General features: G+C 30.7%; 1 protein-coding gene across 1 annotated transcript; it reads left to right on the top strand.

Moving 5' to 3' along the window:
• Positions 1–16,371: 16,371 nt before the first annotated feature.
• LOC119666142 lies at positions 16,372–20,725 on the top strand. Its single transcript, XM_038075425.1, has 3 exons — positions 16,372–17,231; positions 17,274–20,656; positions 20,703–20,725. The coding sequence occupies exons 1-3, from the start codon at positions 16,372–16,374 to the stop codon at positions 20,723–20,725; spliced, it is 4,266 nt and encodes a 1,421-aa protein (XP_037931353.1).
• Positions 20,726–20,814: the final 89 nt, after the last annotated feature.

Below are 20,814 nucleotides of genomic sequence, written 5' to 3'. Positions count from 1 at the left end.
TAAATCTAGATGCCTCTAATTCAAATGAAAATAAAATGCAGTTGCTACCGAAACTGATATGGAAAGATAAATATAAAAATATCTATACCAAGAAAAGCTTGAAAAATCCCTTAATGCATGCGAAGGTAGTACATTTGCGTCGAAGGAAGGAGATGACATTCTTCAATATTGTGTAAAACAAGCAGCAAAATCGTTTCAGGGTAATTCGGCTGGTATAAATAGGAAACAAAAATGGTATGATTTTGAATGTGAAACTGCAAGAAAGAAATCATTTAAATGGCTCAAAACAGTTAAAAAATGTGGTGCTATAGCTGATTTAGAGAAATACAAAAATGTAAACAGAGAATACAAAAAGCTGTGTGATGAGAAAAGGAAGTCATATTTCAATGAAATGGCAATGTCGATATCCCAAGCAGCTGATAGTAAATCATTTTGGAGTGGAGTTAAAAAAATAAATCGTGCAGATTACATAAAAGGAATTAAAGTGGACGCCGAAGCTTTGGCGGCACATTTTAAAAACCAGTTAAAAACAATATAGTAAGCAAGTCTTTCAGTTATGCCCTGCCGTATGTAATAAATGAAGCGTTAGATGCTCCAATAAAGATTGAAGAAGTCTATGCAGTGCTCCAGAATTTAAAAAATAACAAAGCCGCAGGTGAAAACAGAATTCCAGCTGAGTTTTTAAAATATGCCACGCCACAATTTATGGAGCATATGGCTGAATCATACAATTATATATTTGAAAATGCAGCCCCACCTGATAGTTACAAAAAAGCCATAACATTTCCCCTATTTAAAAAAGGTGACCCAAATAATGTAGTAAATTATAGAGGAATAGCATTTCTTAATACATCAGCTAAAGTCTTTACAACACTCCTGTATAACAGAATTAAAAATTGGGTTGATCAAAACAACATATTAAGCGAATTTCAAGCTGGATTTCGAAAAGGTTACTCCACGGTAGATAATATTTTCGTTATCACTAGTGTAGCGCAAGAGTTTATTGCAAAAAGCAAGAAGTTATATGTTTTTTACGTAGATCTTAAAGCTGCTTTCGATACAATACAAAGAAACGTACTATTTTACAAACTAAGCCAGCTGGGTCTTTCAACAAAAATTTTGAAAATACTGCAAAGTCTATACTGCAACAATGAGTCAACAGTATGGGACGGAAGGAGTACATCGAGATGGTTCCAAACGTGTACCGGAGTGAGACAAGGTTGTGTCTTAAGCCCTATATTGTTTGCACTGTTCGTTGATGACTTAAATAAATTTCTTTCTGGTGGTGTTACGATTGCCAATATGTGCCTAAAAGTACTATTATATGCTGATGATATTGTGTTGTTTGCAGATTCTCCAATAATGTTACAAAATATGATAGATGAATTAAATAGATATTGCAACTTATGGGGACTATCTATAAATACAGACAAATCAAAAGTGATGGTATTTAGGAAACATGCTAGAAGATTGAGAAATGATGAAAAATGGTACCTTAACGATGATCAATTAGAAGTGGTTAATAATTATAAATATTTAGGAATAAATATGAAATATAACGCAAAATTCGATAACCACTTGAACGAGAAGTTAAAGGAAGCTAAATTGGCTATTAATTGTACCTGGATAAATGTCTTAGGAAATCCGAAAGTGTCACTGCCCGTAAAATACAAAGTTTTTGAAGCCACAGTTAAGTCAGTTCTAAATTATGCAGCGCAAATCTGGGGTGTTGATAAATATGACGCAGTAGAAAAATTGCAGACATTTTATATAAAGAGAACGTTTCGTTTGCCGAAAAATACCCCAAATTATATGGTGCATTTAGAAACTGGTCTACCGACGCTATATACTCAAACATTAAAATTGCATTTTGATTACATCAATCGTGTTAGGAATTTGCCAGACAATAGGATTCAAAAAACATTAGCGCAGTACCTAATAAATGAAAAAACATTATGTTTTGAAAAATGGTCATATCTGGCATCCGAGTTAAATATAACTAATGATTTGAGTATTAATGAAAACTGGAAAATGTGGCAAAAAAATATAATAACGAAACTAAGTATTGAAGAACGAAGAAATTTTGTAGAAACGGCAAGAAACAGTATATCGAGAGATGCATATAGTAAGTTGAATTATGATCTAGGTGTCAATAATTACTTTCACGAGCAATATGACCTAGAAACAATAAGGACAACTTCAAAACCCGCGGCGAGCTCCTACGATTGTGCTACGTACCGCATGAAAGTCTAGACACGCTGTGCACGATATGCAACCTTAAATTGAAAGGCGATGTTATACACTTAGTAGGTGAATGCCCAATTTTTAAAGAACATAGATTGCTGTACTTCGGTAAACCCACGCTCGATGTCAATGAAACCATACGGTTACTGAATGGCCCCAACTGGAGATTGTTAACGGCGTTTATTAAAACTACATTTAAATATAGGCAAAATATTATTAATGAAGACTTTTAAATTAACTTATATAAAATCTATTATTTTTGTTAAAGTAATTTAATTTAATTTTTATGTTGTATTGAGCTCATAAGCAAGAATACCTATTTAATATTTATAAAAATTGGATTAATTAGTTATTAGTTAATTAGCTATTAGATTGATCTAAACTTCCGGCAGACGGCTAAAATGCCATAGCTGTAAGCTTTATGTATATTTATTATAATTATATGTATTATAATTATTATATAACTTCGATGTAATATAATAACTTTAAAATGAAGTAAAAATAAAGCTACTACTACTACTACTACTACTATTGTACATTGCTAGTAGAATAAATAATTATATAAAAAAATATGTACATAAACATGTACATACAACTTTAAACACAAGCAATGCATAGTTATTATCAACTATTGTCAATACTTTAACTATTATCAATATTAACTATTATCAATACAATACATTATAAATATATATTTTCACAACATCGGAATGATTATTATAATTATATTGTTTAAAAAATAAATATATTACCATTTAATAAATTGAATATAAAAATACAATGTAACAAAAAAAAAAAACAAATATATATTTTTTTTAATTAATAAAGAATATAATTTATATTTTTCTTTCTACTCTCTTTTCGAAGTTTAAAAATTAAGATATGTGAATAGTTTCATTACCAACATTCATAATACATATTACTTTAAACGTGTTCCACTCTTTCCTTGGTCTTTACTGACTACTTTAAAAAACGCTAAAAAGGCTAGTATTAGAGGGTATACAAAACCCACTTTAGCTATCAAGTTAGATAGATTAGACTATCTAAAAAATCGTGCTGATTCAATTCATATAACTAAAAACTTAGAAGAGGCTTCAGTTTTAAAAGAAGATTTCCTTGAAAAATATATACAGGCGAGAAAATATCTGGTAAAAATGACTACACCTGAAGTAGCCACAAACCAAGTAGTTAATACACCTTTGGACTTTAACAATAGTACAACAAGTAGAATGACGACATACGACGCGGTGATAGAGAGCGTAGAGAAACTCCTACCTACGTTCACGGCAAAGATAGAGGATTTAAATTCTTTTCTAAGGAGGTTACAGTTTTATGCTAAAAAGATAAGAGACGAGGACAAACATGAATTCTTAGAACACATTGTGGAGTGCAAACTATACCACAATGTAAGGTTACGAGTTTCACCAATAGGTTTTCCAAATTCATTGGAACTATTGATAGAAAAACTCAAGTCTACATATATTCCAAAGGACACAGTGCCAACGCTTCTACAGAAGATAGCTGAAACAAGGCAAGGTCACAAGCAATCAATCACAGATTATAGTGATAGAATGGCCAAGTTATTAACAGACCTGAATACGGCGTCTTTACTAAAGAGGAATTACAACGTAACTTCTCCACAGGCAGAAGGAATGTTAGCCACGAACGAGGAGAATGCATTACTGGCATATAAAAAAGGCCTCAATGCTACGTACTCACAGGCGGTACAAATGGCGCAACCAAAGACTTTTCAGCAAGCGAGGGAAATCGCTGAAAGTTTAATTTTTCCTGAACAAAATCAACGAATGTTGTATTACCGAGGTAATAACCCTGTTGTGGTTTTCTGTGATGTAAGACGTGACTGCGCCAAATGTTGTATCCTTTATTTCAAAATCTGGACTAAATGTTGTATCTTTTATTTAACTTCAGTTAGTTGTACCTTTTTACTAACTCTAATCGTATATGTCTTTTTTTTTCTTAGTTGTAATTTTTGTTTGTCGAGTTAGATAGTTATAATTTATTTGGTTATTCATTTAAGTAAAACTTTACTATTTTTCATGTTTCAAGAAAAGAAAAGTCATTGATTTGTTTCTCTGTAGATATTCTTTTATTCTAATTTCAAGTTTCTTTCTTTGCATAGAGTTTTCCTTTTATTTTTGTTTAATCAAAACTACCAATTTTCTTAACATAAATGTTTATAACTATTTTACAATGTCCTTAGTTATTATAGAAATACTTCGCACTTGAGTTTAGTTTCACAATTATTTTATTTAAATTATTTATTTTCTTTAAATTTTTACAAATATATTTTTTGTTTAATTTTTAGAAACACACGACTTATTTGTTTTCAATTTATCCGTCAGCGCTACTACGCTTGACCACTTTATGTTTCTCTAAATGTACATTATACTTTAAAGCGCTACTTCGCTTAACCACTTTTTATTTCTAACAACCCGAGTTCAAATTTTGAACCCATCTTATATACCTAAACTTGATGCAAAAATCCAATATATGACCTTCAAATTACCCCAGTTACCTTATTGGGCTTTTCCATAATTTCATAATTTTTTTCAAAATTCAAAATCAAAATTTTCAAAGTCACTTACATCATGACACCAATTACTAACCAAATACCACAACTCAGCATTTCTTATCGTCGAACTGACGGTCTGATGCTTTGGTTCTAGTCAATAACTGCCCAGATGCAAATAACCTTGCCTATTTTTAGGGAAAATGTACGATCACCTAAGATCGTACACACTACCTTACGAACCTTGAAATTAAATAAAATAAATATTTAACTCACAACAATAACTCGGTAACTAACAACAATTTCCATTTTAATAACAGAAATTCAAATAACCACAATAACAATAACTCAAGTAGCAGAAATCATTACAATAATAATAATAATAACAATAGTAGCATTGGTGATAAAAACCAACGTTACAACAACAGTAATAGAAACTGATTTAATAGCCAAAGAAATCAAAATCATCAAGATAGTAACAATATTCAGAGACAAGGTAATAACAAGAATAGAAACGGTAACAGATACAACGGTTACAATGAAAGAAATATTCGTTTAATGGCAATGCAGGAAAACTACAACCCACCAGAGGGAAACCAGTAGAATTCACCTCTGGTAAAATAAGAAAAAACATCTACACATTTAATCCTAACATATCCAACCGCATAAAAATTCGATGCAAAGATGCTGACACTGACATTAAATTATTAATCGACACAGGTGCAGATGTGTCAATAATTAAAAATAGATTTAACTTATCCTACGACTCAAGTAAAACATGTGTATTATTCGGTATCACCAACAATTGCAGAAATTCCTTAGGCATCACGAATCTTCAGATGGAATTTGAAGATATAACAATACAACACAAATTTTCGGTGGTAGAAAATGACTTCCCAATTGAGGTGGATGGCATCATCGGTAGAGATTTCTTAACAAAGTTTAAATGTAATATTGACTATTATACCTTCTTATTAACAGTTACTCATAAAGGACAGCAAATAACAGTTCCTATATGTTGTAAACCAATTGTTCTACAATTGTTCTACAGAACATATATTACCTATAGACTTATATTTCGATGAAGATACATTGTTAATTTCCCAAGAAATTGACAAAGGTGTTTTCAACGCAAATACAATACTTCCAGCTAGAGGAAACTGTCACATTCGAATTCTAAACACGAATGAACATAGTGTTACCCTTAGTATGCTAAAATTTGAAACCCGCCCACTAAATAATTACTATAAAATTACTACAACTAGGAACTCAACATAACAAATGTGATGATGAATCACTAGTATCATTAGTAACTAAATACCAACACATATTTTTAATGGAAGGAGAACAAATATCCTGCAACAATTTCTACACAGAACATATTTCTACTGCAGACGATGTCCCAACATACATAAAAAATTACAGATTACCTCAAAGTCACAATGATGTTATCAAATCGCAAGTTCAAAAACTACTTGACGATGATATCATACAACCTTCCAAAAGTCCCTACAATTCACCGATCTTACTTGTACCAAAGAAATCATCGGACGACGAAAAGAAGTGGAGACTCGTAATTGATTATAGGAAACTTAACAACAAAATAGTAAATGACAAATTCACTCTCACACGTCTAGAAGACATACTCGATTTGCTTGGAAAAGCAAGATACTTCTCAACTTTGGATATGACTAGTTCATTCCATCAAATTCCAATAGATGAAGCACCAAGGCAAAAAACTGCATTTTCAACCATCAATGGTCATTATGAATTTAAAAGACTACCTTTTGGTCTTAAAATAAGTTCAAATAGTTTGCAACGCATGCTAACGCTAGCGTTAACAGGCCTTGAAAATGAAGCATTTTTGTATGTCGATGATATTATTGTTTTCGGCAACAGCCTAAAACACCACAATATCAATCTAGAAAAAGTCTTTAAAAGACTAAGTAATTACAATTTAAAACTAAATCCTGAAAAATGTAACTTTCTAAAACACGAAGTTACATATTTAGGACATTTAATCACTGAATATGGCGTTAAAACAGACCCAGCCAAATACAAAGTCATTCAAAGTTATCCTGAACATACAAATGTAGATGAAGTTAGGAGATATATTGCTTTCTGTAATTATTACAGACGTTTTATCAAAGATTTTGCATCAATAGCGAAGCCTCTAAATATGCTATTGAAAAAGAATCAGAAATTTATTTGGAATACTGAATGCGACATAGCATTCGAAGGTCTTAAATCAATTTTAATGAGTCCACCAACATTGAAATACCCAGATTTCAATAAACCGTTCATAATAACAACGGATGCTTCTGACTATGCACTTGGTGCAGTTCTTTCTCAAGGTAACATAGGTTCAGATTTGCCAATTTGCTATGCAAGCAAAACCTTACAAAAACACGACTTAAATAAACCAGTCATTGAAAAGGAACTACTTGCAATACATTGGGCAATAAACTATTTCAGACCATACGTGTATGGCAAGCATTTTTACGTTGTTACTGACCACAGACCCTTGATTTCATTATTTGTCCACAAAAATCCTTCTTCAAAAATGACAAGGATTCGTATTGATCTATCAGATTATGATTTTGAGATAATATATAAAAAAGGAAAAATTAAAACTCATGCTGATGCCCTGTCTAGAATTAAGATAGACAGCGATATTTTAAAGAATTTGATACCTACAACTGAAGACAAGATGTCCAGCCGAAAATTGAATAATCCGGATGAAGATGAAGAAACTATATGTCATGTAAAAGAAAAAGCTAAAATATGTATAACAACTAGAAGTAAAGCGCGCGCCACAGCAGCCAATGATAGCTCTGCCAATAAGACTACCAATATGAATACACAAAAAGAGGCAAAACCGATTGAGCCTGATCAACTCTATTGTTGGGATTGCACTTCTATTAGTGATATTCGATGTATGAGAACACTGCAGTTTAAAATTATAAGAAAAGATAAAGATGAATTCATAAGATACGATGACAAAAAAGTCACAGTGGAATTACGCGAAATACCTCCGAAGCCGATTTCGATTATGGTGAAGCTGATTTCCGAACTAGAAAAAATAAAAATAACAATGCTAGCGCTAAGCGATGAAGATATAATAATTACATCCATGGATAAAAATAAATTTAAAGAAATGTTTAATAAGTTGCAACGTGAAAAGAAAAGTGAAAGTCAACATAGATTAAAAATATTGTTATACAAGAAACCAGTAAACATAGCTGACATCATGACAAGATTCAGATTAATTGAGGAATAACATGACAATCCTTATAGCGGACATTTAGAAGTTCGCAAAACTTTTACCAAATTGAAGTAAAAATACACTTGGAAAAAGATGAAACAGATGGTTCATAACTATGTAACCACTTGTGAAAAATGTCAAAGGAACAAACAAATCCAACAAAACCGTGAGGAATTTCAAATTACTTCAACTCCGAGTACAACCTTCGAAACAGTAGAAATCGATACTGTTGGACCATTACGACCATCCAATGGTTACAGATATATATTAACAATGCAATGTGAATTAAGTCGATTCATAATTGCATATCCAATCATAAACAAAGAAACCAAAACAATAGCTAAAGCTTTAATAGAACAACTCATACTGAAATTCGGCTCCTTAAAGATTTTAAAATCTGATAGAGGAACAGAATTCGTAAATGAATTGCTAGCTAAAGTTACAGAAATTTTAGGAATAAAACAAATTTTTTCAACTCCATACCACCATGAAACGGTAGGAACAATAGAAAGAAACCATAGGGTACTTAACGAATATTTGCTAAACTTTGCTAATGATGACGATTGGGACGAATGGTTACCATACTATACATTCGCCTATAATACTGCTGCACACGTTGAGACAGGTTATACCCCGCATGAATTAGTATTTGGTAAACTACCAGCATTACCTAATGAAAACATAGAAAATAAACAGGGAATATTCAACTTAGACGATTATGCAAATGAGTTAAAAGTACGACTTAGGTTATCAATTAAACAAGCAAGAAAATTTAGCATAGAAGCTAAAACAAAAAGAAAAGAAATATCTAAGAAAAATAGTTGGTCGATTAAATTGAAAATAGGTGACGAAGTGTTAATTAAGTCACAAAATAAGCGAAAAGGTACAAGCCCGTATACAGGTCCATATAAAGTAATAAATATAGAAGGCAGTAATGTCATAATAAGCATTGGTAATGAAACAAAGACTTTACACAAAAATAATTGTTATATATATAATTAATATATATGTTTATAACAATTTAAGTTACAGTGTATACTCAAAAATGTTTAGTTCGTAAGCTTTTGATAATGATAATAAAAGTTAGTCTGTAATACAACTCAAAAGCGTGCACTTCATTTGGTGAAGACACCACATAATTGGCGACGAGAAATAAAAAAAAATAGAAAAAAGTTTTTTTTCTTTTAACCATTGCATTTGTGTAAATATACAAACTGTTTTTTTTAAATCGATGCAAGTTCGGTGAACAACTTGAGTCTTTTGTTTTGGATCGTTTTATTGTTGGATTGTCGGGAAAAATTTTTGAGCGACTTTGTGAAGAAGACGAAAAGCTTTCGCTAGATGAAGCATTACGTAAAGCACTCATTATGGAAGTGAAACAAAAAACAAGTAATGACTGCAATGAAATTAATATTGTTAAAAATAAAACAATGTATAAGAGCGGCGATAATTATGCCAGCAGTAACAAAAATTGCAACAAAAATTCAGATTGTAAGCATTGTGGTTGGCGTAATCATGAGTCTAAAGATTGCAGATTTAAAAATTCTAAATGTCATCATTGTGGTAAAACTGGACACCTAGCATCAGTGTGCAGAAATGTGAAAATTAATAAAAATAAAAAAGTAGGTTTTGTATCTGAAGTCAAATCTAAAAAATTTGTTAATATAAATAATAATAATGATCCGAAATTTTCTATTTACAGTGTAACATCTGAAGTTTCAAGTGCTGATGAGTTTAAAATTCCAGTGACTGTCGATGGATTATGTGTGAAGTTGGCATGTGATACGGGAGCATCTTGCAGTTTAGCACCTTTATTGTGGCTAAAAAAATGTAAAAAACAAGTAAGTCTAACTCCATGTACAACGACTTATGTTGGTTATGGTGGTAATAAAATTAAAACTATAGGCTTACATAATTGTAAGATAAATTATAGTGGAACTACAAAAAATATAACATTTGTAGTAACTAACTGTTCGACTCAACCGTTGCTTGGTAGAGTTTTCTTAAGCTTGTTTAATTTTCGTTTGGAACAAATTTGTGCTGTAGGCCAAACAACAAGCCAATCTGTAATTATTGATGAAATTAAAAATCAATTTGCAGAAGTTTTTAATGGACAATTAGGTTCATATAAATCTACACGTATTTCATTACCTATTTCAGAAAATTCTAAACCAGTATTTTGTAAACCAAGACCCATACCTTTTGCTTGGAAGAAAAGCATTGAAGAAAATTTGAATCAACTAATTAAAAATGATATTTTAGAACCCATTAACAATAGTGATTGGGGTACTCCGTTGGTTCCTGTATTAAAACCAAATGGTGAAATAAGAATTTGTGGGGATTATAAAACAACAATAAATAAATATTTACATGATTATAAATACCCCTTACCTAGAATTGAGGAAATTTTTACATCTTTAGAAGGAGATGAACTTTTCACCAAACTTGATCTTTCCAATGCATACAACCAACTTATTCTGGATGAAAAATGTGTATCAAGATGATATAACAATATCTGGAAAAAATTTAAAACAGCATGTTGCTAATTTAAAATTAGTATTAAATAAATTAAAAAATTCTGGATTAAAACTAAATTTACAAAAATGTTCATTCTTTCAAAAAAAAATTTCTTATCTAGTATTTACTATAGATAAAAATGGTCTTAGTAAAAATCCTGAACGGATATCTTCTGTGTTAAATGCACCTATACCTAATAATGTGTCTGAGTTAAGAGCATTCATAGGAATGGTAAATTATTACTCAAAGTTTATTAATAACTTTGCTTACAAAATGATTCCACTTTATAAGCTTTTACAAAAAAATACTAAATTTGTATGGTCTGAACAATGTCAAGATGCATACGAATGCATAAAAAAAGATATCACATCAGACCAAGTACTTACACATTTCAACCCAGAATTACCAATTATACTAACAACAGATGCTTCGAATAGTGCAGTTGCAGGAGTTCTTTCTCATGAATTTTCAAAGAATGATTGCAAACCAATTGCCTTTGTTTCAAGAGCTTTATCTAAATGTGAACAAAATTACAGCACTCTTGAAAAGGAAGCATTAGCTATAATTTTTTGTGTTTCAAAGTTAAAACAGTATTTGCTTGGCAATAATTTTATATTGCGAACTGACCATAAACCACTTATTTCAATTTTCAATGAAAATAAAGGTTTATCTATCATGGCAGCAGCAAGAATGCAAAGATGGGCTTTTATTATGACTGGTTTTAACTATAAAATAGAGTATGTTAAAGGACATTTAAATCATGCTGATAATCTTTCACGTATTCCGCAGACTCATTATGATGAAACTATGAATGACAACCATGACGACGATAAAAGCTATATATATAGTATTCAAGAGCAATCTCATTTAAATCTAAATTTTAAAAATATAGCACAACAAACTAGACGCGATCCAATTCTTTCAAAAGTATCTGATGCTGTTTTAAATGGAACAATTAACAATTTAAAAGGAAATCAGTTTACGTCATTTACTACCAAGAGTATCGAATTAACAGTTGATCGTGGATGTCTACTTTGGGGGTATAGAATTGTTATTCCTCAAAAACTTAGAGTGTTTTACACAAATTACATGAATCTCATTTAGGAACTGTCAAAACCAAATCTATAGCTAGATCTTATGTCTGGTGGCCAAATATAGATGTTGATGTAGAAAATTTGATCAAAACTTGCATTCCATGTCAAGAACTTTTAGCAAGCCCAGAAAAGAGCACTTTAATACCGTGAACTCCAACTGATACTGTATGGAGCAGAGTTCATATAGACTTTGCAGGTCCTATTAAAGGTTTTTATTTATTTGTAATAATTGATTCTTTTTCTAAATGGGTTGAAGTATATCAAACCAGAAACATTTCTTCAAATTTTGTAATATCAAAATTAAGAGAATTATTTTGTCGTTTTGGAATTGTAAATACAATTGTGAGTGATAATGGTAGACAATTCACTTCAGAAGAATTTAAAGTTTTCACCACAAAGAACAATATAAAACATATTTTGACCGCACCTGGTCATCCTTCAACCAATGGACAGGTTGAAAATTTTATAAAAACACTAAAAAAATCTTTATATGCAAATTTGCGTAATCAAAATGAAGCAAATTTTGAAATTGTTTTAAATAGATTTCTTATGGATTACCGAAACACCACACACTGCTCTACTAAAGAGTCTCCAGCTAAGATTTTCCTAGATAGAAGGATTAGAAATAGATTCGACTTCATGAGACCTCCATTAACTAAAGATGAAATAATATGTAATCAAGAAAGAAGCATTAATAATTATAAGGGTAAACGAAATGTTGATTTTGATATACGTCAGAATGTGTATGTCCGTGACTATATAAACCCTAACAGATCAAGCTGGTCTCCAGCAAATGTTAAAAAAAAAATTGGTCCAAGATCTTTCTTTTGTACACTTTCACACAATGGGAGGGAAATAAAGAGGCATACTGACCAAATACGAGCAGGTGCTACTAAAAAATTAGAACAAAATAATAATATCAAATGCCACACTGAGTCTAATATTCTGGACAACAATCCTTCAGTCACTGAGAATATCATGGAAACTTACACACCACTTGAAAATTCAGTAAGTAATAATAATGAAAATATTTTGATTGATAATAATGTACGTAACTTAAGACCACGTAAGAATGGTAAAGTAACTAAAGAATAACAAATTTAATTTAATAAGATATTTTGAATTACATTATGACATATTGTGAATTATTTATATTTTTGAAGTTACTTGAATTATTTATTTTGATTTATTGAATTTATTCTAATTTTAGTTTAATTGTAATTATAAGAAATGTTTCATTTATAAAGTTATAATTTCAAAAATTATTTATTTAATGTTAAATATAATATAAATAATTAGCTCATTTAGGAGGAGCATGTTATATATATAATTAATATATATGTTTATAACAATTTAAGTTACAGTGTATACTCAAAAATGTTTAGTTCGTAAGCTTTTGATAATGATAATAAAAGTTAGTCTGTAATACAATTCAAAAGCGTGCACTTCATTTGGTGAAGACACCACAATAATACAAAATTATTCAAAAGAGAATAAATATATATAATATAAACATTTTAAACAAATAATACGAAATCAAGCTATATCGATTATATTATATGAATACTACATATTTAAATATTTCATATTTATAGTATTATACTTCATATAGAGAATAAAAATTAAATTACAATTTGTCAAATTTTAAAAAAGTTATGATATATATATATATAATTGTGACCGAAAAGTTTCCGGAAATAAATAAATAAAACGCAAAATTCTTAATCTTCATCAATATTTATTTTATCTCCCTTCAAAATATGCATCATTGGAAGCAAATAACAACGCAAAGTTCTGCCCAATCACTCAAACATTTGTTTATAGGCGCTTTCCGGTATGGCTTTGAGTTCCCTCTGCGAATTCTGTTTTACGTCTTCTATGGATTCAAAACGCGTTCCTCTGAGTGGTAATTTGAGGTTGGGAAACAGGAAAAAGTCACACGGTGCAAGATCAGGTGAATACGGTGGCTGTTCGATGGTATTTATTGAATGTTTGGCCTTAAAATCGTTGATAATGTTGAACAAATTGAGGTGAATCGGAACAAGCCGGGCGTTGACACGTCGCATACACAAATTGTCCACCAAAATCAAACGAGCCATCTCACGACCGATGCCTAGCTCTCGTGCTATCTCTCTAACACTCACATGAGGATTTTTGAACACGATTTCCTTTGCCTTTTCAATGTTTTCGTCGGTGGTAGAGGTCGAAGGTCGTCCAGAACGCGGCATGTCTTCGACGGTCGTACGACAGTCCTGAAAGGCTTTGTACCACTCATAAACTTGAGTTTTCGATAAAACTGATTCCCCATAAGCCTTTTGTAGCATTCGCAACGATTCTGCACACGAAATTTCGTTCGAAAAACAAAATTTGATGCAAACTCTTTGTTCAATATTTTTTTCCATTGTTTTTTTCGCAACGCACTACTGAGGTGAACTGGTTTCAACAGCTGCCGTAAACGAACTGTCTGACAGATCGCGCTCATTTTTGGCATAGTAATTAAGGACAGTGCTGCCAAACTACATAAACTTAAAATATCGAAAAATATAAAGCGCGCGAATTTTAAATGAGAATTTCCGAAAGCTTTTCGGTCACAATATGAATAAATTTGAAATAACTGCAATTAGTATATTACCACTTATGATCATGGTCAAATATTTAAAAAAAAAAAAAAAAATTTTTTTTTTTTCAAAAACAAAATAAACAAAAAAAAATTTTTTTTCTTAAAGGGTGAGGGTGTAGTGGCAAATTAACCATGACAATACGTTGTGTGCGGTATTTAATGTGTCACACTAACCCGAAACACTCAAATATCAAGCATGACCGAAAAACCCTAATTGCCAAATATGAAATAATTTATGAGTCAGAAATTTGACTCGTCTATTTTGTCATTTCTTTATGACAAAATATTTGTATGCATATTTAATTGTTCCAATATGCATTTGACAATTTGGATTGCGGCATGCTCAGCACATGAATTTGTGTTAATTGTTTCACAGATCATATTGCAAGCGATAATGCATGCAATATGATTTGCCCTCAATACAGTTGGTTACCAGATGTGTGCCACTGTTGAAATAGAAGACCATTTAAATAATAAATATATATAAGTTATTTTTATAAAAACATTATATACGTCTAATTTGGGTTAACCAATTTACTTTTGTCTAATTCAAATATCAACCAATAGAATCATTACATAAGATTCTATTGAAAAGTAGTTGTAAGAAACGATGTTAGTTTTAAGAAAGAAATTAAAATAAAAATCAGTCTTAATATGACGAGCAATACGTAAAGTTGTTTTTAATTCGTGAACATAATAAACGAATTATATAAAAAATATCATATAACCATATATCTCCACATCGACAAGCTTTTATTAGTTTGTGTGATTTTCAGAGGCAACGTATTTGTTCAATAATGAACATGTTATTTTAGGACATACAATCCTAAAACTATTAAAATTAAAAATTGTATCTTTTTTCAAACGCTGGCAGGATGTGCCTAAATTTATAGTTATTTTTATGTCTGTTATCGTTTAAATTCTTAGAATTATATAAGAAGGAAAAAACACGGGTAATAAAAAAATCCCAAAACTAAAGACATTGTAGAATATTAAACACATTTTAAAATACATGGCACCGTATCGATAATAAAAATATAATTGTAAAATAATAAAAATCCTACGTGCCAGAATTTTATTGTATCCTTTTTGTTATGAACCTTTGCGACAGCAATAAAATGCAACTAAAATAATACAGTCCACTAAAATAAATGATAACAGGCAACAAATTATTTCAACCCTTATTTGTAAATGTAGTTAAGTTATGTTAAGACAATTTTGTATAAATAGAGAATAATTTTCAAAATAAAATCAGTATTCAATTCGATACTCTAGCGAAAGCATTTCTCTTTCATTTCAAAAATTAATCATTTGGTCCTTCGAGCCTAGGAAATTGGCTAAGGAAAATTTTTTAAATTTTGAAATATAAAAGTCATAGTGATCCCCCACCAGAGGTAAGACACTTGACTTTGTTAGAGCCTTACAAACTCTAACTCAAAATTTTTCAGAGCCTTCGTCAAGAACAAAAATATTAGTTAAAAGTGATCGAGGCAAGACACTTGACTAAAAATTCAAAAGTATTAAGGCTGTTCAAGAACGCCATTAAAACCAAAGAGCTGATCCTAACAGCTTATATAATAAAATAAAATAAAAAAAGGAATTTAGGGAAATTCATCAAGGTTAGAATACAGGGCGTTTTTTAACTGTCGTCAGCAAATAGACATAAACATTTACTTTATTTTTTAGATGACAAAAAATAGAAAAAATCCATCAATACGAAACAATATCAAAAACGTGTCAGAAGAACACAAAACAATTGAAGAATATATACCCAAGCAAAAGCAGCCAGGTTCCTACCCTACTTACACACCAAGTGTAATAGCAAATCAAGGTCCAAAGAAGTTAACTATTGAAGAATATAAAAAGCGGCAAAGACCAATAAGACCACCAAGTCCAAAACCCGAGATAAAGAAGAAAAGAAAAAGAGCTGGAAAGCAGTTTCAAAGAAGGAAGGCGTTTGCACTATTATACCAAGAATTGCATCTGCAAACAAATAAAGAAGATAAAATAAAAATTAAAAGAGAAATTAAAAAATTACGAAGAGAAAAAATATAATAATAAAAATTTAAACTAAAAAATATCTTTCCTTTAAAAAAAAAAAATGGGTCTATTAACTAATACACAGAGCGAATTAATCAAAGACCAATATAATTTGATCAAAAAACTAGAAGAACTATTTAAACAGGCAGAAGGAATAGTAACAAGGAGTAAAAAAAATGAAGTACTAGAATTACTAGAAGAAATATGGAAAACATTCTCGGAGAATGATAAAAAATTATATAAGTTAGGTATAGAAGATATACCATATTTCAACGAAGGGGTAGGAAAAGATATGTTAGAAAAATATACTAAAGCAAAAAAATTACTTTCAAATACAGAAGAATCAGAGATAGACAATCCAGAAGATTCAGTAATAACCACACAAGAATTCAAAATAACGAGAGAAGAAGCAGGAAAAGACAAGGAAATGGCTAGAGATAAACTAGAAAATTTGATGAAAAGACTAAAAGGACTAGAAGAAATGATTAAAGAATTTAGAACAGAAGCAATGAAACGAAGTGTGCTAATTCGAATAATAGAAGGAAATTATGAAAAAATACAACAAATATTGGCAATATTAGACAAAGACCAATTAAGTAATATTAATGAAAGGTATGAGATGATATTGGAACAGGCTAAAGTATTTTTGGATTGCAAAGATGAATTTAATCATACTAAAAATCAAGTTAAGATTGAAAAAGAAGTCATAACACCAATTACACAATTACACGATTTCGACGGAAGAGATGAAGATTGGCAAACTTTCGTAGAATTATTTAAAGATTACGTACATAATAATCGAAATTTATCATCCTCAATGAAACTTGACTATTTAAGATCTCATATTAAAGGGGATGCGCGTATGACTATTAGTCATCTATTATCTGGAACATCAGCAAACTATGAAGCGGCGTGGGATACGTTAATAAGAAGATATGAAAACAAAAGATTAATTTTTACAAGAAATTTTGACAAATTACTTGACATGAAAACAATTACCTCATCATCAGTTTTGAGTTTAAGAGACGCTCATGATCAAATTAAACAATGCATTCAACTAATTGAATCTAAACAGGCAGAACCTAACTGTGACAAATTATACGCGCACATAATAATAAGAAAATTGGATAAAGAAGGTATTCAATTATATGAACAATACATTAAAAAACCAAGAGAAATAAACACACTAAAAGATGTATTTGAATTTCTGGAACAACAATTCCAAACTCTGGAAGCCCAAAATAGCCTTAAAACATCAAGAATAAACTATATTAATCCAGCAACTGACATAAGAATTCAGAACAATACTATCCAATGCCAATGTTGTAATCAATTAGGTCATCGGATGTATAATTGCAAACGATTTATGGACATGTCGATTGGACAACGAACATCATTAATCCGCAATAAACAACTATGCGAGATATGTTTGAGTCATAATAATCGCATTAAATGCAACTCTACACACAAATGCAAAAAGTGTAATAAAGCTCACAATTCTCTTTTACACATGGAATACAATTTAAATCAACGTCAGCAAAACAGCAGAAACAACCCAAAAATTAATAAAGAAGGAAAAACTTATTCAACAATAATAAAAGATAAGAAACAATTAACCTTACTTCCAACTGTATTAATCAGCACAAAATCATCAGATGGAAATATTCATCAATTGAGAGCCTTGGTAGATCAAGGTTCGCAAGTATCAATGGTGTCTGAGAAGGTAGTTCAATTATTGATATTAAAAAAAATGAAACACATGACCAAATTGTCAGGGGTATCTAACACAACGGTTGGTACATCAAACGCTAGAGTCTTTATGGAAATATCATCAAGGTTTGGCATCAAAAAGAAGATAAAAGGGGAATTTTTAGTAATGTCACATCTAGTAAGATCATTGCCAGAAGAAACAATAGAAATAGAAACCAAAATTTGGGACAATTATAAACTAGCGGATCCTGAATTTAATAAGAATGGTTGTATTGATATGATAATAGGAAGTGACCTTTATCCAAAAATAATTAAAGAAGGCATCAAAAAATACAATAACCTAATAGGCCAAGAAACCATATTTGGGTGGATGATTTCTGGTCAAATATTAGCAGATGCAGCTAGTAATGATGTTATATCAACTTTAAACTTAGAAAGATTTTGGGAAATAGAAGAAATAGAAAATGAAAAGGAAAAACCTAATTCCGACGACGAATTGTGCCTAGATCTATATAAAACAACTACAATAAAAGACACTGATGGAAGATATATTGTTCAAATCCCCTTTAAAGAAGACTTGTCATTAGGTAACTCAAGGAAGCAAGCAGTAGCCAGATTATTGAGCTTGGAGAAAAATATTAATAAAAAATTAAAAAAGGAGTACGCTGAATTTATGAGAGAATATGAACAATTAGGTCATATGGTAAAAACTAAAGACCAAAATAAAGGATTATATTACATGCCACATCAAGCAGTAATCAGAGAGAAAAGTTTAACGACGAAATTACGAGTAGTATTTGATGCGTCCGCCAAAACATCTAATGGAAAAAGTCTTAATAACATAATGATGACAGGTCCACGATTGCAAAAAGATATTTTTGATATTATATTAAAATGGAGGTTATGGAGATTCGTAGTAACAGCAGATGTAGAAAAGATGTTTAGACAAATAAAAATAACGAAAGAACATCAAGATTATCAGCGAATTCTCTGGAGAGAGAATCAAACAGATAAAATAGAAGAGTTTAAACTAACTACAGTCACATATGGAACAGCTTCAGCTGCATTTTTAGCAGTCCGAACACTACAGCAAATTGCAGGAGATTATGAAGGAAATGTTAATATTAAAAATACGATTAAAAATGATTTTTACATGGACGATTTACTAACTGGTGCCGATACAACGTCAGATTGTAAAGATAAAATTAATAAAATTTTTAATTGTTTAAACAGTGCAGGCTTTAAATTACGGAAATGGATGTCTAATAATCAGTCAATTTTGGAAAATGTACCCATTGAAGTCAGCAATAAAATACTTAACATAAAAGAAGACGATTCAATAAAAACACTAGGATTAAAATGGAATCCAAGAGAAGATGAATTTCAATTCTCAATAAACATTTTAACAAATGATAGAATAACAAAAAGAATGGTGTTATCAGTAAACGCAAAGATTTTTGATCCATTAGGATGGCTGACTCCAGTTACAATTACTGCAAAATTATTTATACAAAAACTGTGGCAACTAAAGTATGACTGGGATGAAATTCTAGATGAACAAGTTCATAAAGAATACGAGAAAAATAATAAAAATATACAAATAATTGAACAAACTCGGATTCCAAGATGGATGGAAGTATCAAGTTTGGACAATTGGGAACTTCACGGGTTTTCAGATGCTTCTGAAGCAGCCTATGCAGCAGCAATATATATTAAAATAGGTTCAAAAATAAACTTATTGACAGCTAAAAGCAAAGTAGCCCCAATAAAAAATAAAAAAACTATTCCCAAATTAGAATTATGCGGAGCTCATTTACTAGCAAAATTAATGAATAAAATAATTAAAATATTAGGCAATAATCCAGAGGTCTATTGTTGGAGCGATTCTGCGATTACTTTATGGTGGATAAAAGAACCAAGAAACAAAGAAAGATTCATAAGAACACGAGCGACAGAAATTAAAATTTTAATTCCGAGTGCAGAATGGCGTCACATAAGAACAAAAGAAAATCCTGCCGATATAGCATCAAGAGGCATATGTGCATCCAAATTAATAAATAATACTCTCTGGTGGCATGGACCGACATGGCTAGCAAATCCTAAAGAGGAATGGCCAAAAGATGACCAAATAGATGGTTCTGCAGTCATCATAACAACATTAAGTTCAGATAATAATTTTATAAACGACTTGATACAGAAAATATCAAAAATATCTAGACTAGAAAAAATAGTAGCATATGTATTAAGATTTATAAAATGCCTAAAAAATAAATCCAAAGACACAAATCATATATCAAAAGAAGAACTTGATACAGCAAGAAATGAGATAATTCGACAACATCAATTAACGCATTTTGCCGCTGAAATATCCAGCATTAATCAAGGCAAAGAAATTAACAGGATTAGCAAACTAATTCATTTACGACCATTTATAGATAAAAATGGCTTATTAAGAGTTGGAGGCAGGCTACAAAACGCAACTATTAAATATAACCAAATGCATCCAACTATTCTACATAGAGATCAATATGCAGAATTAATAATATATCAAGCGCATCAATCAACATTACACGGAGGACAAAATTTAATGGAAGCACACATAAAGCAACAATATTGGATTTTAGGAGTAAGAAAAGGTATAAAAAAAATATGCAACAATTGCACAAAATGCATTAGATACAGCCAAAACTTTGGAAAACAAATAATGGGATATATGCCAAGCCACAGAATAAATGTATCCCATCCTTTCGAACACACAGGGATTGACTATGCCGGACCCATATATATGAAGTGC

Source organism: Teleopsis dalmanni, chromosome 1, assembly GCF_002237135.1.
Source record: "Teleopsis dalmanni isolate 2A chromosome 1, ASM223713v2, whole genome shotgun sequence".
Lineage (NCBI taxonomy): Eukaryota > Metazoa > Arthropoda > Insecta > Diptera > Diopsidae > Teleopsis > Teleopsis dalmanni.
This window is presented reverse-complemented; position numbering and strand designations above follow the sequence as displayed.

Excerpts from the sequence above, each read along its gene's own strand:
- LOC119666142 (XM_038075425.1), top strand. The coding sequence starts at position 16,372 with ATGGGTCTATTAACTAATACACAGAGCGAATTAATCAAAGACCAATAT. Across the intron at positions 17,232-17,273 it reads TATGAAGCGGCGTGGGATAC|AAATTTTGACAAATTACTTG; the intron begins GTTAATAAGAAG and ends AATTTTTACAAG. Across the intron at positions 20,657-20,702 it reads GATTTTAGGAGTAAGAAAAG|CCAAAACTTTGGAAAACAAA; the intron begins GTATAAAAAAAA and ends CATTAGATACAG.